At 37.7% G+C, this 23,613-nt stretch overlaps 1 protein-coding gene across 1 annotated transcript in view; it reads right to left on the minus strand.

Moving 5' to 3' along the window:
* The window catches only part of LOC131437639 (ras-related protein Rap-2a), a 365,405-nt gene that overhangs the window by 338,185 nt on the left and 3,607 nt on the right, over positions 1-23,613 (minus strand). The window contains exon 2 of the mRNA XM_058607114.1: positions 7,214-8,883. Coding sequence (XP_058463097.1) covers positions 7,214-7,348 — 135 coding nt within the window. The 5' untranslated portion in view covers positions 7,349-8,883. The remainder of the gene's footprint in view (positions 1-7,213; positions 8,884-23,613) is intronic.

The raw sequence follows: 23,613 nt of genomic DNA on the forward strand, positions 1-23,613 counted from the left end.
CCTAGAAATCCCACAAAAAAATTAACTGCGTATTGATTTTCCCCGCTGGAAATTGATGCTATTTTTAGAACACGCGAATGATTCACAAACATGCAATTGATTTGAGATCAGACTCATTCGTATGCATAGATGCATCACAATGCCTACCGAGGCCGTAAGCTGGGAAATCCTTCACCCATCAACCGTTGACGTGATCGACGTTGTCAGAGAATTTGATAGTCTAGTCTAGTAATGAATCATTTGTTCAGGGCAAAGTCAAGATTCATTATACTCGATATTTCGCTTCCATTGCGTTAGAAACCGCCCAAATGGCCATCGGAGGCATCGCCGTTAAAACGGAACATGACTCGTCCGCGATGGATCATCAATTTCCGCGATTTGTTGAACATTTCACGTAAAGACCATGGAAGTGCATCACCATTTCATAGCTGCTCAAGCGTGTGACCAAAGCCTTGTTTCTTTTTTTTATGTATATATTTGTTGGTTGCGCCCACCATTTCCCGGGTGCACACAACTACAAAATCAACAAAAAATCGATCGGAGGTCCTTCACTTACGTACCCACCGAGCTATGGCCGTACCATCGCTCGCCGCGTGACATTGTAACGGAAGCCCTGTTAGCAGCCGGCCATCAACCATCGGCGTACATTCCTCCGGCAAACGTGCTGCTACTACTTACTACATGTCGGCATACATGCATGTTTGGGAAAACCAGTTGATTTTCTTCTGTTTCTTCCGTTTGCCGCGTGCTCGAAAAAGCACTTTCCTGGCTCGAAGCAACATATTTTTTTTTATATTTCGATTAACACTGACGGTAGGTTGGTTCGATGAGGGAGTATAAAATTATGGGATATTGGTTCGGCATCACTCGATTATCGATTTGAACGCTTATCAAGACGATTTTCCACGTTCTTATTAGTGCGCGAATTTTACAACCAACTATTATAGCGGACATTATTTACTGTGCGCACTGGTAGGCAAATGACTGCTGAATTAAAAAAAATACCCGAAATAATTGCACGAGTAGTTCACGTACAGATATGCTTAAGTTTGAACGTGAAATGACATTTTGAATTTATAATATAAACGTACGGTCCTTACTTTTCGAATATGCCTCGTACTTGAAGTGAAAGGAAACAAAAAAAAATAGTTTCGAAAGACCCAATCTTGGCCTTAACTTCAGCAATAAGGTTACGACTTACACGACTTATGAATTGACAGTTTTTTGCCTATTAACCCATGCTTTCTTCATTTCTTCTGCATTTTTCACTACTCTAGGCTGGTTTAGAAGGTGCTCCTTTATAATGGCCCAGTATTTTACTATTAATCGCAGACTTCCGGAGTGTTTAGAAGGTTCAAATCTTTAGGCACAAAATCGATATCATTCGTCTTATAACAGACACTCTTACAAATATACCTGTCCATGAAGTGCATGGTGCTTGCGATAACGGAAAGTGTTCTGTGCTTCCCGCAAATACAAATCGCTTGCCAAAATTAGGAACATCTTGGCGAACTTCTGTGCCCGAAGGTTCTCGGAAACATCGCAGTTATCCTTGGCAGTCTCATACAGGTATCCTGGAATCTGATTGAAGTTCGCCTTCACATATATGCATCGTCATCCATTACGCAGTAGTAAGATTTCGGTAACTTCTGGTCATATAGCTTTCGGGTACGGCTTTTTGCAACCGTATTCCGTTTCTCGTAATGGCTTCGGGGCTTCTGAACCGTAAACGTAGGAGTCTAGGAGTTCAAAAGTCCAAGAGTGTTCAAAAGTGAAAGTGTCCAAAGGCTCAATCGTCCAAGAGTCCAAGAGTGAGAGTCCAAGAGTCCATGACTCCAAGAGTTCTAAAGTCCAAGAGTGTTCAAGAGTCCCAGAGTATAATATTCCAAAAGTCCAAAAGTCCTAATGTCAAAGAGTGTTCAAGAGTCATATAGACCAAGAGTCAAAGATTCCAAGAGTTCATGAGTTCAAGAGTCCAAGATTCTAAGAGTCCAAAAGACCAAGAGTCCAAGAGTTCAAGAGTTCAAGAGTCCAAGAGTCCAATAGTCCAATAGTCCAAGATTCCAAGAGTCCAAGAGACCAAGAGTCCAAGAGTACAAGAGTCCAAGAGTCCAACAGTCCAACAGTCCAAGAATCTAAGTGTCCCAGAGTCCAAGTGTTCAAGAGTCTGAGAGTCGAAGAGTCCAGCAGTCCAAGAGCCAAAGAGTAGAAAAGTTCTAAGGTCCAAAAGTGTTCAAGAGTCCAGAGTCCAAGAGTCAAAAATTCCAAGATCCAAGAGTTCAAAAGTCCAAGAGTCCAAAATTCCAAGAGACCAAGAGTCTAAGAGTTCTAAAATCCAAGAGTGTTCAAGAGTCCAAGAGTCAAACATTCCAAAAGTGTTTAAGAGTCCAAGAGTCAAAGATTACGAGTGTCCTAGAGTGTTAAAGAGTCCTAGACCCCAAGAGTTTACAGGTTCCAAGAATCCAAGAGTCCGAAATTTCTAGAGTCAAAGAGACCAAGAGTGTTCAAGAGTCCAAGAGTTCTAAAGTCCAAGAGTGTTCAAGAGTCCAAGAGTCAAAGATTCCAAGAGTCCAAAACTCCTAAAGTCAAAGAGACTAAGAATCTAAGAGTTCTTAAATCCAAGAGTGTTCAAGAGTCCAAGAGTTCTAAAGTCCAAGAGTGTTCAAGAGTCCAAGATTCCAAGAGTCCTAGAGTGTTGAAGAGTCCTAGAGTCCAAGAGTTAAAGATTCCAAGAGTCCAAAACTCCTAAAGTCAAAGAGACTAAGAATCTAAGAGTTCTTAAATCCAAGAGTGTTCAAGAGTCAAGAATCCAACAGTCCAAGAGAACAAGAGTCTAAGAGTTCTGAATTCCAAGAGTGTTCAAGAGTTCAAGAGTTCTAAAGCCCAAGAGTGTTCAAGAGTCCAATAGTCAAAGATTCCAAGAGTCAAAAATTCCAAGAGTTCAAGAGTCCAAGATTCCAAGAGTCCAAAACTCCTAAAGTCAAAGAGACTAAGAATCTAAGAGTTCTTAAATCCAAGAGTGTTCAAGAGCCCAAGAGTTCTAAAGTCCAAGAGTGTTCAAGAGTCCATGATTCCAAGAGTCCTAGAGTGTTAAAGAGTCCTAGAGTCCAAGAGTTAAAGATTCCAAGAGTCCAACAGTGCAAGAGCTCAAGAATCCAACAGTCCAAGAGAACAAGAGTCTAAGAGTTCTGAATTCCAAGAGTGTTCAAGAGTTCAAGAGTTCTAAAGCCCAAGAGTGTTCAAGAGTCCAATAGTCAAAGATTCCAAGAGTCAAAAATTCCAAGAGTTCAAGAGTCCAAGATTCCAAGAGTCCAAGAGTTCAAGAGTCCAATAGTCCAATAATGTTCAAGAGTCCAACAGTCAAAGATTCCAAGAATCAAAGATTCCAAGAATCCTAGAGTGTTTAGGAGTCCTAGAGTCCAAGAGTTTATGATTCCAAGAGTCCAAGAGTTCAAGAGTTCAAGAGTTCAAGAGTTCAAGAGTTCAAGAGTTCAAGAGTTCAAGAGTTCAAGAGTTCAAGAGTCCAAGAATCCAAGAGTCCAAAATTCCTAGAGTCAAGGGAACCAAGAGTCTAAGAGTTCATAAATCCAAGAGTGTTCAAGAGTCCAAGAGTCAAAAATTCCAAGAATTCAAGAGTTCAAGAGTTCAAGAGTCCAAGAGTCCAAGAGTCCAAGATTCCAAGATTCCAAGAGTCCAAGAGTCCAAGCGTCCAAGAGTCAATGATTCAAAGAGTCCAAGAGTGTTCAAGAGTCCTAGAGTCCAAGAGTTAAAGATTCCAAGAGTTCAAGTGTTCAAGAGTCCAAGAGTCAAAAATCCCAAGGAGTACAAAATTCCTAGAGTCCAAGAGACCAAGAGTTTAAGAGTTCTAAAATCCAAGAGTGTTTAAGAGTCCAAGAGTGTTCAAGAGTCCAAGAGTCAAAGATTCTAGAGTCAAAAATTCCAAGAGTTCAAGAGTCCAAGATTCCAAGAGTCCAATAATGTTCAAGAGTCCAAGAGTCAAATATTCCAAGAGTTCAAGAGTTCAAGAGTCCAAGATTCCAAGAGTCTAAGATTCCAAGATTCCAGGATTCCAAGAGTCCAAGAGACCAAGAGTCCAAGAATCAATGATTCCAAGAATCCAAAAGTGTCCACAAGCCCTAGAGTCCAAGAGTTCCAGTGTTCAGGAGTCCAAGAGTCTAAAATCTCAAGATTTCAAGAGTTCAAGAGTCTAAGATTCCAAAATTCCAAGAGTCCAAGAGACCAAGAGACCAAGAGTACAAGAGTCCAAGAGTCAATAATTAAAAGAGTCTAAGAGTCAAAGATACCATGAGTCCAAGAAACCAAGTGTCCAAGAGTTCAAGAGTCAATGAGTCCAAGAGTCCTAGAGTCCAAGAGTTAAAGATTCCAAGAGTTCAAGAGTCCAAAATTCGTAGAGTCCAAGTGACCAAGAGTCTAAGAGATCTAGAGTCTAAGAATTCTAATGTCCAAGAGTGTTCTCAAGAGTCCAAGAGTCAAAGATTCCAAAATTCCAAGAGCCTAAAAGTCCAAGAGTCCAAGATTCCAAGAGTTCAACATACCAAGAATCCAAGAGTCCAGGAATGTTTAAAAGTCTACGAGTTCAAAAGTCCAAGAGTCCCAGAATCCAAGATTCCTAAAGTCCAAGAGACCAAGAGTCCAAGAGTCCAAGAGTTCAAGAGTCCAAGTGTCCAAAAGTCCAAGAGTCTATGAGTTCAAGTGCCCAAGAGTCCAAGAGTCCAAGAGTCTAGGAGTCCGAGAGCCCAAGAGTTCAAGAGTTCTAAAGTTCAAAAATGTTCAAGAATCCAAGAGTCCAAGTGTCCAAGTGTCAAAGAGCTCAAGTGTCCAAGAGTCCAAGAGTTCTGACACCGTGGAATTCGTAATTCTCAAGTCATTCTTTTTATTACATTCATTTCGTGGAATTTGGCCTTTCTGTTTCAACAGACTTCGCAGCCGATTCATATCGTACAGAATCATTGCATGGCTAGTACTACGATTCTACTGACACTAAGAATCCTTCCGGGTCAGGGCTCCAGCATATGACAACTGGCTTGTAAGACCAGCGCCCTATGCATTGTACCGCCAACCCGGGTATTCCCAAATCGAAAGCTTTTGCGCACATGATGAATTAAACTCACGGAGTGTAAACACTACACATTAAACTATGTCTACGAAATATTTTAATTAATTTTATCCAACGGATCAAAAGTTAGACCCATTTGAATGTGTGCAGATTTTAAACGGGACACCATGTTTCCCAAAAAAATGTTTAGTTTGGCAGGCAGTATGCAGCTGTAGTTGGGCAAACCAATACTTCATCACTAACGGAACGGTAAACAAGATAACATACCGTGAAGAATTCAGTTTTGCAATGACTGAGCGGAAACATATATTGGAGAAGCCAAATGAATGAAAAACCGTGAAGAATGCTTTTCTGATTTCTTTTTATAATTTTTGCTAGTGCGAGTGAGAGGGAATCAACGTGATGGAGAGACCTAAATACCGTCTGGTCACCCTGCATTTTTTTTTGGATTCTAATCTTTTTCATTTGAAACCAAGTTTGTGAACATCGGTTCACTCATCTTCAAATACAGTTAGTGCGCATTTTTCCCTTTTTTGTGCTAATAACGCTGTGATTCTGAAAACGGAAGTCGAAACCGGTTAAAAGTCAGAAGTTTTTTATGAAATCCCAAGATCTTTCATTTAAGTTTAAGTTCGTTAAACTAATATGTCCTAGCGTATGATATATCATACGCGAAACTTCCCATATTTCAATACATGTTTACTTTAAAAGTTTAATACCAAACAGCTTTGTGTGTTAAAATTGATCGCAATTGTCAACAATTTATTTGTATTGTAACCTTGCAAAGTTCACACAAATGGTCAAGGAAAAGTAAGCAACATATTTGTGTGAATCCTATGTTCGATACCATAGGTAATACTTCCATCTTTCAACAAGATTCAAATTAGTTATTTCTGTAGCGAAATTTGAAAAATATATTTTAAACTATAAAAAATTGTTGTTAACATTTGAACGCAGTGTTGGTGATTGCCGAAAATTTGACAGAAGCTGCTCGATATTTATCAATATTGTATACAACATTTTCAATCCGGTAGAAGATGCTACAAGAATTTATTTATTTATTTATTGACAATTCTCGCCTGGATGATTTTCATAATAGGTTGCAATATTTCAAAACCCTTCACATACATTTTCATAGACACAACTTATTCAAAGGTTATATGCACATAGTTAGAATAAGCGGCAATAGTAAAATGATTCTATCGTAATTATCCACTGCCCATACAGAATCGGACCGCGAAACGAGAATAAGCGACCGTTTGTTGCTTCAGAGAGAATCCCCACAGCAGCGTGCTAACCTTTGATTCTCAGACAGGTCATCGAAAGAAATTCGCTCTCGCACTGGTGTCTATTCTATGGTAAATGAACCATGCCGGTTTTTTGTTGCTGTGATGATATCCGTCTCTCTTTGATGGCACTGATTGAAACGTGTGAAGAGTTGCTAGTGAGCGTTCTTTGATACGATAAAAGCCATCCTTGGTTACCGCAATATGATTTGTTACTCGGGTCAAGCTTTAGGGGGAATTACCATCTTATGAAATAGAGGGGATAAAACAAAATCAATTTACACTGTCACCCTGCGGAGCTACTGGGTATTTGGGGTAAAACGAGTAAAATATGCTGGACTTTTTCGCATATTAACAACTAGTTAGGTACACCTAACTAAAATGAACCCAGCTAACTTAGGGCACTCAATCAGTCATTGGACCACTCGGACGACGACACCTTCAGCCATTTTAGCGGTGACTTGGGTCCGTATAACGGATAAGTACCGAATTAAATTTAAGCGCAATAATTGATATTACTCTCTGTCAAATGCCAATCGGTGAAATGATGTTCGGTGAGTTGAATTTCAATGAACCGGTTGGTCATTGGTGACCAGCGATGCTGATCCAGTGGAAAGAAAATGCAGAATTTTACAATTACTTACATTACGTATAATCGCCGGTCTCGCTAACCAACATGTGAACAATCGATAGTCAATCGAAAACGACAAACGGAAACAACTAATCATACTACAATCGTGATCCACGTCTAGCCGTCATCGCGTCATGGCGGCAACCGATCGGGGAAAAAAAAACGACGAAAAAATAATAGAAAAGAAAAACACACACAAAACAAACACCCGCCACTCACCTCAATCTCTTTCCGGTAGAAATCCTCGATCGTCGGGTCGTACTTCTCGATGAAGCAACCGGATACAAACTGCACGGTGAGGGCCGATTTGCCAACCCCCCCGGAGCCCAGTACAACGACCTTGAATTCGCGCATGTTGTTGATCCAACTTTTGTTTACAAGTCGACTGCTGCCTCTGCTTCTTCTCCGCCCGCCTATCGGCCGCTCCGCACAAATGCTCCAACAGCTACCCCGATGTGCACAATCGAAGATAGTTGAAGTAAAAAAAACTACAACAACAACAACGTAACCAACTAAACTCGGGAGAAATTTCCACGCTTTTCGCCCTCGGGTTTCACCTTCTTCTTTTCCACTAGCGAGGGCACACGATCACACGAGCTAACAACAATAACAGCGTACCACCGATAATACGCTGCTCACACACGAAAAAAAAACACTGGAAACACGGAATTTTTGCTCTGATCTTTTTTTCTTTCACTGCACCTCTCAACTGATCATTACAAAATCATCAAAAAATAAAATAAAACATGGGCGAAAAAGATTACTGAGCTTGAGCACACTCGAGCTTGCCCAGCCCGCCAAGGTTCCGTGGGATTTTCCGATGGTTTTAGCGGACGCACTTTCTTCGGAGCATGACTGAAAAATCACTGGCACCACACCGCCATCACTACCACCACCACCACCAGCGATTCTGATACTCTTTCTTCGGTTGCTGTCGTGTTGTATCTTTTGGTTTTCCTTTTCTGTTTCAGCGCGCGACGCCACGAATTATTCTTATTATCTTAGTTATATACTTTACTTAATCAAAAAAAATTTTTTCTGGTGACATATATTTTCTGGGAACTTTTACTAACTAGACTTCTGCTTATTTCTTCTTCTCTTTCTTTCCTATTATTAACGACGACAACACATCGAAAACACAAACACGAACACTACGGGTTATAACGGCTAGTAGACTGACAGATCGAACGAACAATGACTTAATTGTAGTGGCTGTGGGTTGTATACTAACGATGGGAAGCAAAAAAAAACAAGAACACTTGAGCACGGAAGCACACTCACACACACCGGCACACCAATTTTGCACAACCACACGTCAGGCAGCTCGGTCCAACTGACTGACCGACCTCGGTCGACGTCGCGTTCGAGATAAGAACGGAACCGCGACCTAACGGCAGTTCACGCTAGACTTCGAAAATGATTTCTGGAAAGTTTTTACACATTACGAAGATCGTTGACTCTAATGAGGCCGTTTATTGCGGAGCAGGCCGACTGGATCTCATGGCCGAACAACAAATCAGCGATGGTGACGGATATTTTGTTGTGTTTTCCGACACACTGCCGCACCGTGTTCTGGAATAGCCAAAGCTCGAGCCAGAACCAGTGAGAGAGAGGTAGAGAGAGAAATAGACGAGGAGAGCGCGTCGGCACACGGGAGGCAGAGGTTTGCTTCGGCAGCCCGTGTTCGGCACTGTACTCGCCTGCTGGACACTACAGCAAGCAGATCTTGTTTGGATTCCGATCGGGTGAACTCACTACTTCTTCATCGTCACTTGTTTGGTTTGGTGTGCTTGTCTTGCCGCAGTACAATCCGTACGGACGGGAGCGAAAGAGTGCGGACGATGGTAGCGGCAGGTCGATCATTCGTCATCGATCATCGGGCAAATGAGCTAGAAGGTGAACAAGAAGATCATATTATTATCGAGATGATGTGATTGTCGGACTAAGTTTATCTATGTATTTTTCATCGGAGTTCAGAGTTCAAATCTATTTTCTTTTAAATCCTATTCTTAATCCACCTAGTGGTGTGATAATAACTTTCTTTTGTTATTTAAAATATCTCGTTAAAATATTTGTAAGGTTCTATCCTCGACCGTAAGTGTTGCGAGCTTTTCAAATAACCTCTTATACCATCATATTTCCGGAACCATTTGATCTTCGAACGTGATTATCGGATCAAGCTTGTAGAAATCGGCTCAGCAGTCTTTGCAAGAATTGCGCGCTAGAAAAATTCGTTGAAAAGTGCAGACATTTCCCGAACTCGATTGGTATATAACACTATGCGTCTCCGAACCTTCGTTTGAAAGCCGGTTTTTCCAGCAATTCTAATACCTTTCTATAGAGCAATTCCAGGAATGAGTAGACGAAAAAGTGACAAAATCAGAATCGACTTTCTCCGATTTGGTTGAAACTTTGCACATGGCTTCAGTATGGCAAACCATAAGTTTTGAACCGATGGAGAGGTCAATCCGACTCACGACTGATTTTTGAAAAGGGCGCATGTATTTTTGCATTTCAAATCGCATTGCATTGCCTTTTTCAAATCGATTTAACTCGGAAACCGTTAATTGTACAAAAATGGCGTTCAGGGAATCGATTGGGCACTCTATAGAAAATATACACCAAAAAAAATTTTTATTTTCAGTGTATATTTTTTTAGAGTGCCCTATTGATTCCCAACAACTTCTTCCTGAACGCCATTTTTGTACGATGAACGGTTTCCGAATTACAACGAGAAGAACTTGACCATTTGCACGCACCCGTAAACTGTTTTAGCTGTAACTTCTTCATTTTTCAAAAGGCACGGATGGAATAGCCATCATTCTGTAGGTTTTAATAACAGCTTTAAAATAAAAATAATAAAAAAAAATTAAAACCCTGATTTTTTTGTTATTTAACTTTTTCGGATTATTTTGTAATAATTGAGAAAAAAATCAAAAAAAATTTTAAGTGTGCATTTTTATTAGAGTACCCAATCGATTCCCTACAACTTTTTCCTGAACGCCATTTTTGTACAATTAACGGTTTTCGTTTTGTGGTTCAATTTTTGTGAAATGCAAAAATACATACGTCCTTTTTAAAAATCAGTCGTGAGTAGGATTGACCTCTCCATCGGCTCAAAACTTATGGTTTGCCATACTGAAGCCATGTGCAAAATTTCATCCAAATCGGAGAAGGTCGAGTCTGATGATCTGCTAAGCATTTCTGGAATTGCTCTATACAGAAAGACAGAATTAAAAACCTTTTTTAATCCACCTAGTGCTGTAATGATGCCTTGCTCATATTCAGTGGCGTCTCGTGACAAAATGCACCGGTTGTGCACTGATTTTGTGGTATTATATATAATGTAACAGTTCGTTGTAAGTGCAAACTAACACAATACACTTAAATAACGATATTCTTTTGGATGGGATTTTTTTTATTATTTCATGTCAATAACACAACATAACAAAATAATCGAAACAATACAAGTATTCCGCGCTTTACACGTCGACGAAATTAGTCAATAACTTCATCAATAAAACCGCTTAGACGCTGCAGTTTAGACAGCAATTTGTTTTCAACTGCCATAAGCATAAACCACCGAAGCCTCTCCTGAAGGTGTGCATGTAAGTTCTCACAGAACTAAACGTGACAAAGAGAACAACAAATCTCAGTGCAGTGCTGAGTAATTGCTTCTCTTCTTGGATCTGTGCAGTAGCGACAAGAGATACTTGAAATTGGGGACTGCTGGGGAAAACATCGCTCATTATTTTATATTCGGTACCATCCGAGCTGCTCTCATCGCATAAATAGAGAATCTAAAAAAATGATTGAATGCGGATAGGGATGCAGTTAATTCCTTCACTTTGACCGGTTGTGTAGTGCACGAGGTGCACATGAGGACGAGACGCCACTGCTCATATTACTTATAATTTAAAAAATATCACTATCACAATCTTCTGTGAAGAATTTTTTTTTTCAATCTTGAATAAAATAAGACACTTTCTTTGGGTATAAACTAACATAACCTTTTTTCTTCAATTTTCTTTATTTTGTATCGTCGTACTAAATAATTAAACACACTTTACCCTATAGTTCTGGAACCGGAAGTCGGACCCAGATGGAATTAAACCGCAATCTATGATACTGTAGGAACTTTTATTTGAGTTTGTTTGTGGAAATTGATCATCTCTGAGCAAAATTGAGTGAGTCTCGTTTTAAACCAGTTTTTACCAATATTCCAGGTACTTCTGAAACCGGGAAATTGGAACCAGTGTAGCCGAAGTCGGTTTGGTTAGTTAGTAACTAATATAGCCTACAAATTGAATCAGTTTCAAGCCAAATCTAGAAGAATTTGATCCGTTTTTGCATCGTCCCTGTAAATGACGATGTGCAACTTTAAACACATTTACCCTATGAAAACATGATAAAATTTAATAGCAACCTATGGGACTATGAGATTTTTTTATTTTATGAGTAACATTATTTAACTGTGTCGAATGGTATAAAACACAAAGCCCTCCGGGTCTATTTTCACTAGTCAATTTTCAAGTGATCGCAAAAACTTTCTATATGAGAAAGGTAATAAGTGTACTTTGATAGAAAAGCATCGTTATAGTGTTTTTTTTAATAGCACTAACAAGTAGGTTCAAATTGAATAAAAGATTTACAAATTTACATATAAATATAAACAAAAATGTAGCAACCCTGCAAGCTATAGAAAATTGAACAAAGCCGCCCGTACCGACCGGTTTTGCATCGTCACACAGTGGTTCGAATCAATAAAAACGTGGACATAAATCAGTAGCTGCCAAACCGTTCTTTTAATGCATATAGTTGCTTTTAAGAACTTATTTACAAATATATACCGCGTAATTTGATTCTATCCCTAATTGTTCATGGCCTACTTTGACAGAAAAAATTAACGATAAGTTTTTTATCTGAAGAGATAGAAATTTTTTTTCTTCTACAAGATTTTAGAACTATTGAAAATAGTTTACTTTGTCAAATATACCAAAAGTCGCACCGTTTCGGATATACAAAGCGTTATTATTGCAACCCCCTAAAATCAGTTTTTTATTCATAACTTGTTTCGAGTTATTTTGTTATGTATACTTTGTTTGGAATAATTGTAGAAAATATAAAATTCAATAATTTTGTAGAAGGTAATGCATAGATTTATTCTTTTCTGGAATAGTTATATATCATTTTACCTATTTTTACCAACGAAACCTTGTGCCGATGCGAAATATGCAACTTAATGCAGCGAACTTCTACAATACTTATAGGAAAATATATTCTTAATCCAATTTATTTTCTAATGAGAATATCTTTAGTAGTACTCGTGGCCATGCTGACCATGGCATGGTTAAGAAACGGCTAACCATGAATGGTTAAGAAACGGAGGGCGTCACGTCACGTCGTGTTGCTTCGCGATAACTCAATTTATTTACACGTTTAAACATGGAATAATAAGAAGAATAGAAAATAGAAAACATTTTTCTTTCCATTTTTTAAATATGTGTTGAACTTTTGATAATTATTTGGATTTTCAATAATTAAAACAAACTTTGAAAAGGCCTAAAAAAATTGCATCGAGTTCCACCTAGATTTTTTCTAATATTGTTAATTGGCAAAAAGTAAACAAAATAAAAATCGTAACAGTTTGCTTAAGAAATTGTCACTTTGCTTCCAGTGATATGCTAGAACTTACAACAAAACAAGAAAATACAGAGCAAGAAATTAGCGACTGATACTGATTGATCGAATGCAAAAGGCATTGTAATGATTTATTAGGTAACATCAATTATTGATTATATTGCGAAAAGTATTGGAAAAAGTTTCTCATTTAAATGCTATCTAAAACTTTGCAGTAGATACTTAGGTAATAGAGGTAGATTCTACGTAGATAAATCCAAAAAAACTGTTTTTAAAATAAAGCGAATATATATCAAAAAGTAATATTTTTACATTATTCATATCTTCAGCAAAAATACTTCACTTTTTTTTATTCTTCAAAATAAGATAGAAAAAAAAATTTTTTGTGAAAAAAAAATATTTTTATTCGAAACCGTCACTACCTCCTTAAGAAAAAATAAGGTTCCACCTTCAAAAGAAGCGTTATATAATCTTGTAAAACTTCTTCGAAGACACGTTAGCCTTCAAAAATCAGTGAAAGTCAGTACAGACTTTTGACCGTCTTTTTCCAGTTTTGGACCACTGTGCGTCATTTTGAATGAAGATTTGAATGTTTTGACACCCATCACCCTACAATTTCGAAACCGGAAGTCGGATCTGTATGAAATTGCACAGTATATTTTAATACAATGAGAGCTTCAATTTGAATCATGATTCGTGAAAATCGGTTTAACCGTTGCTGAGCAATCAAAGTGAGTTCCGTTTTTGGAGATTTTCTTCACTATTATCGGTGCTTTCGGAAGCGGAAACCGAGGACTAGTAGTCCCGAAGTAGTTTCATATATTCACTAACTAATAAGATCTGTCAATTAGATGAATTTAGGAGTAAGTTTTATAAAAATGTGCACCTCGTTTCGTCACCGCTTGTGAAAAAATACTCATGAAATTGAAAATTTTCACTGATCGCTCTGTAATACCGGTAATCGGATCCAAATAAAACTCAGAAACTTTGTAAGAGACTTTAAGACCTTTCGTTTGAATGTAAGTTTCTTGAACATCGCTTCAGCCATCTCTGAGAAAGTTGAGTGACATTATTTGTCACAATACATGCACACACATACATTTTGTGATCTCGACGAACTGAGTCGAATGGTATATGACACTGGGCCCTCCGGGCCTCGGTTATAAAGTCGGTTTCTATAGCGATTACATAGCCTTTCTATATTCTTTTTGGTAACACTGTTATTGACAGATCACGCGTGAATCGTGCCTTGTGTCATTGTCAAACTTGTTCAATTTCGTCTATGATGCAATCATGAAATCGTCGTTTGGTTTATAATTTATTTATGAATGGAAGCTGGCAAAGTTGGAGGAAGATACACTTTTTTCGAAAGTTTGTGTTCATTGATGAACCCAAGTTCCGAATTCAGTTCCAGCATGCAGATTCTAAATTCAAAACCTGAGTTCCTGAAATGAATTCTATAACTGAATTCAGGAATTAAATCATACTTCCAACATTCAGGATCGGATTTCAGATCTAATTCAGATTTGGTTCCAGAATCTAGATTTAGAATTCATATCTTAAATTTTGTTACAGAATTCTGAAATTGAATTCCTAAATCTGAATTAGGGATACGAGTTCCGAACTTAAATTATGGCATTCAATTCGGTTTAAAAATGTCTAGTTCCAGAATCTAGAATTAGGATTCGGTTCCCGAGTGAATCTAGATTTTGGAACTGAAACTGAGACCTGAAATTAAATTCAATCACAGAGTGAATTTGAATTTTAAAAAGGCGGCCCATGGTAAAAAAAGACGCATTTGCGCCTAAAAAAACCGTATAAACAGATTTTAAACAGTTACAGTTTGATCAATTTTTTTCAATTTACATCTACTGATTGGAAATATTTTTACGCATCTGTTAGAGTATATGAAATTATATGTTTTAGAAGATTAACGGTCAATTAAGAACGAACAATGTAAATAACTTTCTCTGTTTTTTTTAACCATGGCTTCCTCTAACAGAGACGACGATTTCGTATATGACGAACATAACTCACATAACTCGTTTCCATTTTTTAAAGTTTCGTCTTCGACTCGTCGGTTCTGAGATTTATGTTGAACTGGTAGGTGACATAACAGTTCAGTAAGAACTGTCTGGCCGTAAATTACTCAGAAAGTACGTGACCTAACCAGCCAATAAGACGACAGTCGGATGAAGCCAGGCCGGGTGAGTAAGCCGTATGGTTCAGTGCTTCTCAATTGTCCTTTGTTCTGTCTCTCTTTATATTCTCAAATCATTCAAAACGTGCGTCTAGTAAAAATATTCAAATTCTCATTAAATTCATTTTCTAACACATCAATTGTTCTTGCTTTATGACGATTCTATACACTAGAATCATCATGTTTCTGTATTCTTCTTAAATTTTCTTTCGGTAACGAGTGGGGTGTAATGGCAATGGCATTCAATTTTCCACATCTGCAGATCACTTGCCAAATAAGAAACTAAATCTTATATTGAACAGGTTGTTAGAAAATCCTGACCGTTCACAGAAAATAATCGCGATTTTGTTTGAGGTTTACGCGACAAACGGTGTCGAATGTCAGCAGCCAGTTTGAAGCCTAGAGTCTAAGTTCAAAGAACAGAAGACAGAAAAATTGACGAAAAAGTATTTCGTTTGGCAAGCCATCTGCACGTGCGGTTAAATCAGCCAACGAAGAATCTCATTCGAGAATAAAGCTATGTCCATTTAAAATCCGGAATAATAAAATCATCTCGTATCTCGGTAACGAATTGACGTACAAATAAGATTAATACATCAAAACAAAGGTAATTCACTGTACTTTAAGAGAGAGAAAAAAATATCAATACAATTCATTTCTCTTCATTTATAATGAAAATTTGCACTTTCTTCTTGATTTCTCTCATCAAACGCTGCACATCTCCGGAGTTAACTTCCTTGACACATTTGTTCCACATTTTGGTCATCGCCTTATTCGGCACAAACACTTTGGTCTCTGCTCCGCAGTTGCATATCCCTTGCCAAATCATCAGTTTTGTGGCAAATTTTTCCATGAGAACAAACTTAAGCTTCGCAAGAAAATCTACTCGTGCCGTCGTCATGTAGAATTTTAGGCCAGGAAGCTGTCCGATATCCAATGTGAAGCTCGGGAAGGTACTTCGTCAAAACCTGCTGACAAAATTACCGAGCTTGAGTTTTGATGACGAAACTTTGCTTCAACGATAAGAACGATATCCAGCGTATTTTCATGCGATTTCATTACCGAATAGTCCGGGGTTTGCTCTCAGCACCTTCTGCTTCAACTTGTCATATGTCCCACAACGACGCTTACCTTGAGGCCTTCGATTCGCGCTCTCACGCTCCCTGAAACGTTTGAGCACATCATACACAGTTGATTTATGGATTCGATGGATCACGATGGATTATCAGAATGGGTGTGTAGATTTTTTTTATCGTGAATACGACTTACTTTACTATAGGGCGCCTTTTCAAAATTTATCCTCTGAGAGAGTGATAAGTTTTTGATCGTGAATATCTCTTGTTGTATCTAACGAATGAACATAATTTTTGCTACATGTCATCGGAAATATGATCACAATTTTATGATAAAATTTTCAGTTGTGTGATATAATCTCGAATAATTTAAAATTAAACTAGTACACTATCGAAAAACCTGTCTGATTTGACTGATCTCAGCACCAGCCATTCAGAACGCGCTCTGAGAAAGAGAACAAAATATCTGCTACTGTACAACAAATCGTTCGAGAAAAATGTTCCGAACAGTGCTTAATATCGTAATGAGTTCCACAATTTGGTCCATCTGAAAGGCAGGAATGAATTCTGTACAGCATCCGGATAGTTTCTTTCAATGAAATGCAAATCCGAAATGAAATAATCGACATTAAAATTCTGTATGCGGCTATTCTAGAGCAGTTAGGACCGCCCATTAGTGAAAAAGCTACAGACGAAATCAGGTAAAAGGAAACTTCTTAACAAACATTGGATCAGTTTGGATTCTATCGCCACTGCGATCAGATGTATTGGGCGTCGTTTGCAAAGCTAGTTTCGCTTCCGACAAGAGCGATTACGTTACAGCTGCTAGTCGTTTGCATTGGTGAAAAAACAACGAAAAGAGGACAACACTGGAGAGCATCACACAAAATCAGTCGTTCTAATGGCTCTAAAAGTTTTTTAAAAACTATGTGTTATGGTTTCTTCTTCACAAATCGAAGGTAAAAAACCTCAGTTTAGTGCAAATCTAGAACTGTTTGATTAGATTTGTTCACTTTTCGCGGTGTGAAATTCACAGCAATCGAGATCAATTGAAACCTTCTCGGTTTTTGCGAAAAATGTGAAAAAGGGGAATGCTTGCATGATTCATACAATTGATCAACTAATTGATATTCGGAAGTGTTAAGGAACATGTCAGTTTTTTTCGTATTCGCGACATCCAGTTATGTCTCTGACATTACCCATCCGCCTTTTTAAAATTTTTCTATCCTGTCTGGCATACCTTTTAATATAGTTATTGGTTATAATGGTTCGTTTACTCACATTAAACATACTTCTGATATTATTTGTTTTTCAAGACAATTATAATAGAATAATAAAATAATAATAATACTAACAATCCTAAGATATTATTTTAATTAATATTGTTATTATTACCGTTATTATTATTATTATTATTATTATTATTATTATTATTATATTATTGAAAAAATGGAAAGCTTGCACAATTTACACAATCGATCAAATAACTGGTATTCGGAAGTGTGAAAGAAGCGTGCTAGTTTTTTTTTCGTGCTCATGACATCCAGTTATGTCTCTGACATTACCTACCCGTCTTTTTTGATTCACTGCACGAAACACCGTGAAATTTCTACCACAGCAGAAAGTGGGCGCCTAGGTATGCAAACTGCTGTAAAAGGGTTGTTGCAGCGGTTACTTTACGCGCCTTTGCAACACAATAAGTGATTCCGGATTCTAACTGGACAGAACTTTACTAACAGTTATGAACAGAAGAGTACCTTCAAAAACGCCCATTTCTATTTATAAAACAGCATTACAAAACACTCTACATTGGGGTGATTTTTCATCAGGCCACCACTCAACAGTGACGAAGAGCTTCGAAGAAGAAATTTTCAGATAATAGTGAAAGCTCATTGTAAAAATCAGTTCGAAACTTCAAACAGAAGTAAAGAAAAGCTTACAAAACTTTGATGGCAAAATATAAGAAATCTCTTTAACAGTATAAACACGAAATGAAAAGCCTCTTATGTTTGTTAAAATAGCTCAACTCTGAACGGGAGGAGCATGAATATAAAACTCCCACTCTGGATCATTCGAGAGACCGTGCCTGATACAGCCTGCCAGAGCAAATATTGACCCGTTGTTATCAGGTTTCCTTGGACGGAGATTGAAATAAATCACACTCTTGCGTCACCCTGTCCAACCACCAGGGCCTTCACTGGCCCCCACCAACATTTACCTTAACGAAGCCAAAGATGGCTGCCGCTGTGGTAGTTGGGAATCGGGAACAGGAGGAAGAAACCGGGTGGGCCGGAGACGTCGGATGACATGTGCAAGAGTAAAAATAAAGCACCTTACAATTCAATTTTCGACGATTTTCCGCTCACTCCACTCGGGTAGCAATCAGTGGACCGGCGGATGGACAAATGGACGGACAGTGCTTTGTTTGTATTGTGCTTATCAGCTGTGGCTCCGCACCGAACACGACCACGAGCGACGTTGGTTTTGTATGCCGCAAGACGGCGAATACATCGAAACCAAGTTCCGAGCGGACTTGAAAAACAAAACGCGTTTTTCTTTGTGAGGTATGATAAGAATCCACGAGGCATGAATAAAAACAAGCTACGGCAACTAGGGGCAGTGTGGGATGTGGGAAGAGGAGGAGGGCAAACCAAGTGATATTTGATAACAGTTCAATTTGTTCGATGATTTTCTGTGAAAACTGTTATCAATACGTGTGCAGTAGCCCAGTCAGTGCCGTGTTCGATTCTGTTGAATGAATCTAAATTGGTCTTTATTGATTTGTCGAATTGCATTACTGTTCGTTCGATGGTGTGTGGGCGGAGTGACACAGTAATCAAATCAATTCGATTCAGTGATAAGACATCGACCGGTAGGAGGGGAGCGGTTAGTTGATAAAGCTACTTGTACCCAAGTCGTGTGCGGTGAAAGTTTCCAAGTGCGAGCATTCATCGGAATGCGAAACATTCCATTTTTACCCCAGGCTTCTGCTGCCATGTTCGATCGAGTTGTAATTGCATTCGCAGCGTTGGTTATTGTTTGTTAACAATAGAGTAGTAATTGCCATTTATTAGCGGATACATTCACGCGCAAAACGCATCAACCGAAATCGCGGGTAGCGTTTGGAAAGTCATTGTAATGATGAACCACAGATAACAGATTTTTGTTCCGAAAACTTGTGTAAATTTCAGATTTTCTGAACGTTGAAGCATCCCGGTTGTTTAAAACTAGAAAACGATCACTTGCCCAGCAAAACAAAACAATATCTGTTTCTTAATCTATCTCGCAATTTGAAAAAAAATATAACATCAAAAACCTTAAGATATTTTTTGTCTTTTCATTAAGATAATCTCTGACACTAATTTGAGCTTATTTTTAACACCAATTCATTCAGATTGATTCGAGTAGTGCCCAAAAGCATGCTTCAGCGTTTATGTCACATATTCGGCATCATTTCTCAAACCAGACGCTTGACATTTCGGTTGCCTTTTTGTATGAGAGGAGATGATGCTAATCAAAAAACACGTTTTATCACTTATACCATCATATCTCCGGAACCAGAAGTCACAGCCATTTGATTTTCAAACTAAATGAATGGCTCAATATTAACTTTCAAACGAGCCTAAGCTTGTTGAAATCGCTTGATCCATCTCTGAGAAAATTAAGCGGTAAAAAACAACGTGTTTTGTCGGTTACGTCACTTATACCATCATATCTCCGGAACCAGAAGTAACAGCCATTTGATTTTAGAACTTAATAAATGACTCAACATTAGCTTTCAAACGAGTCTAAGCTTGTTAAAATCGGTTGATTCATCTCTGAGAAAATTAAGCGGTAAAAAACAACGTGTTTTGTCGGTTACGTCACTTATACAATCATATCTCCGGAACCAGAAGTCGCAGTCATTTGATTTTCGAACTTAATAAATTGCACAATATAAGCCTTCAAACGAGTCTAAGCTTGTTAAAATCGGTTGAGCCATCTCTGAGAAAATTTAACGGTAAAAAACAACGTGTTTTGTCGATTACGTCACTTATACCATCATATCTCCGGAACCAGAAGTTACAGCAACTTGCACGTGGTGAAGAAGTTTTACATTATTTCGATTGAAATCAGAAGAATCGAAAAACATTCGCAAACGAATGTTCCATAGTCGAAGTATGATGTACTGGTATGAACGAAACAGAGAAATACTCGAAACACAGTAATATTATTTCAAAGAAAACAACACAAACACCACGAATTCCTTTTAACGCCATTTTATATTATATGAATTGTATCTGAAAATATATTAAATATTTATTACCTCTCCTACTGTTCGGACAATGTTGGGACGACTTTTCAAATTCAAAACAGGGATTCACAATAATAAGAGGATGCATTTCTCATTGGAAACAGAATTTCCACATATACAGATATACAGATTGCAAATTTCATTATCCTTTATAAACGAAAGTGAAAATAATCTGACTAAACTCTCACTTCCAGATTGGATTTTAAAAGTTTTTCATCAAATCATCATTTCGAGAAGCTCAAACGGGAAAAATAACTTCCAGCGTTTTTTTAACTACAACATCATAAAATTCAGACCAAAGAAAGTTTTGGTATCTTTAAATTTGGGTTCTAAAGACTTTTTCATTCCGTTCTTCCTCGAGTTCTTATCACTTCCATATACAGATTTTCAATATAGGTTTTTGGTCCCCCGATACAGATTTACAGATTTTTCTTCTAAAAAAAATGCAGATTTAAATGTGGCAATCCTGCTTGAAAAACGAAGTCAGCTGTCTGATCCTGTCCTGCACACAAAGAAATGCAGCATTCTTAAAATAACAAAATTGGTAGTAAATTTTTAAATTTGATTTATGATGATTTCTAGCCAGAATGTTATTGTTTGGAACTAATTCCTCTCTTCAATATCAAAAATGTTCTCTATTTGACGGAATAATCGAATAAGTGATGTTACCCACAAAGCACATTTCTTTCAATCCTCATAACTTATTCGACTTCGATATACGACATAAAGGGTGTTTTTTCAAGAGGTATAGGATTTGATTTTCAAAAAAACACAAAAAAATTAAGAAAATTCAGATGATTTATGCGCAAGGTCCAACTTTGATACACTCTTTCCAACATATCGGCCGGTATTTCACGAATAATGCCACCGGCCCACAATCACCAAACGGTGATTTTTTTGGGATAAATTGGTAGCTCTTGCAATGCTTCTGGTTGATCTACATTCCAAATGCGGCAATTTTGTTTGTTGACGTATCCAAACTGATAGATTAAGTGATCTACCGTAATTTGTATCATTGGCTAGCTCATTGAAAAATATGTATGATGGAATTATTTTAATGATAAGAAATAAGTGATTTTTATTGTTCTATTCTTTTGTGAATTTTTTTTTATTTAAGTGTTAAAATATGTAGAAAATTAGCGGTTTGCAAAATATCTCCGCGCTCATGCAAAAATCAGCATAATGCTGATAAATCTGCTTAAATGGCATCTCGGGATCAGAGAAGATATGCCAAACTGCAATTGGTCTTACAATAAGGAAAATCTGTTTTTCCATTTGTGATGCACAAAGTAAATCTTAACCTGTGAACATTTGTGTGAAACATCATAAGAATCAACAGCGATAGTTTAGCTTTTGGTGGTTGAAGATTTCGGCAGGAAAATGATAAATAAACTAACAGAGAGTAGGGTTGGTTAAATAAGCAGAAAACAGTCCAATAAAGCTTGCTTCATTTAGAATTGGAACAAACTTGTTCTCAAATTGTGGCGCTCCTGGTGGACGGATTTGGAAGTTCTTGGCGCCCACGTGTCGAAAATTTTGTCAGCTTCACGTATGATTTTTGACATTCCGCAAATCGACTGTACTTTGTAAACAATCAACATGGAAGCCGAAAGAAGGGAAAAAATTGTGCACAGTTATTTGGAAAATTCATTGTGGTCTGCATCTAGGCTAGCTAAACAGCTGAAATTGCCCAGAAATAGAGTATGGCGCGTTATCAAACGGTATAAGGAAACATTGACGACGATTCGGAAGCCTCAAGCCAATCGTCGGAGTGGAACTGTCGACCGGAAACTGCGTGGTAAGATTTTAAAGAAAATTTATGATTTGGCAGGGCATTTGCAGCTGTGGCAAAAAAACGAAAGTTTTCGTTAAAAATAAGACAATAACATCGGAACTATACCAAAAAGAGTGTATCCAAAACCGAATTTTGCCGTTCATTCGATCCCACGACCATCCCGTAATGTTTTGGCCAGATTTGGCAAGCTTTCATTAGAGCAAAGTCGTTCAAGAATGGTATGCCGAGAAAGGGGTCTAGTTTGTTCCGAAAAACCTTAACCCACCCAGCTGCCCCCAGTTCCGCACTATTGAGAAATACTGGGCAATCATGAAGAGGAGACTCAGGCCAAAGGGAAAGGTTGTCAAAAACATCAATCAGTTGACGACCTGGTGGAATAAGATAGCTAAAACGATGGACGAAGAAGGTGTGCGCCGCCTAATGAGCCGTGTTACAGGGAAAATTCGAGAATTCCTTCGAAACCCTGACGAATAATTTTATCCGTATTTTTCCCTAAAAGTATTAAGAAAATACTACATTTGTATAAAAAAAGGTCTTGAATTCAATAATAAATAACTGAAATACAGGCAATTATCTTTGTTCCAATTCCATCTGAAGCATGCTTTATCTAACACTTGTGAATTATTAACAGTGAAATCGAAGTACGTCCATACTTCCTGGGACAGTCTTTACCCATTAAAGGTCTTGACACAAGAATTGATTTGCTTCAAAGAAAAAAATCAATTATTTCGAAGGGGAATTTAGAGCGAAAAAGTACTTTATTTTCAATTGTAAAGCAACATTGCGATAAAACCAGTACATCTGTTAATACGAATTACTTCAGTATTGATATAGAAAAAAATTGAAGATGAATTTGATGACAGATTTTAGCGATTCAAATGCAACAAAAGCACTCTAATATTTATAGTAAATCTTTTTAACACAAATAACAACGACAGCCAGTTCGAGCCAATCCAAATAGTTAGTTAGTCTTCAACAAAAACAAAAACTATTTTATTCATGTACTATTTATTGTTGTGAAGAAAATATTCTAGTTTGAAATTTTGAAGATAGCGCTTTTGGCTCTTTCGGCTCAAAAGGTTTCCGAGGTAGCCATTTATCGATGAACATTAGATTAGATTCTAAGTGCAAATGACAGATTCTCTATGTTTACTTCGGCTTTCGATTATTACAGTACTCTTGGCGACCTTTCTCTCTAACAAGTTGCAGAGAATATTATATAAAACTATCATCTTTTCGTCTACACTGTAGAATATAGGAATATTGCGTAATAATTGGAAGAGAAAATGAACAAAGCGAGACTGCACTAAGGACCTAATCTAATGTTCATCGTGATTTGTGACAATGTCGGTTGATCTTCTTATATAGGGTCCGCCATGTAACTTTTTTTTTAAACATGCAATAAAACACAAACGGTTCATCCGATTTCAAAATTTATTTCTTCATATTAAAGTACAATCCTTTCGGTTAATTGTGGAATATAATTTCATTCAAATGACGGCCTCGGCTGGCCTTGCAGTACGCCATATGGTCGGTCCAGTTTTTTAGTACATTTTCGATTGTATGCAGCTTTATTTCAGCTATGGTTGCACGAATGTTGTCCTTCAAGGCTTGAAT

Source organism: Malaya genurostris, chromosome 3 (genome assembly GCF_030247185.1).
Source record: "Malaya genurostris strain Urasoe2022 chromosome 3, Malgen_1.1, whole genome shotgun sequence".
NCBI lineage: Eukaryota > Metazoa > Arthropoda > Insecta > Diptera > Culicidae > Malaya > Malaya genurostris.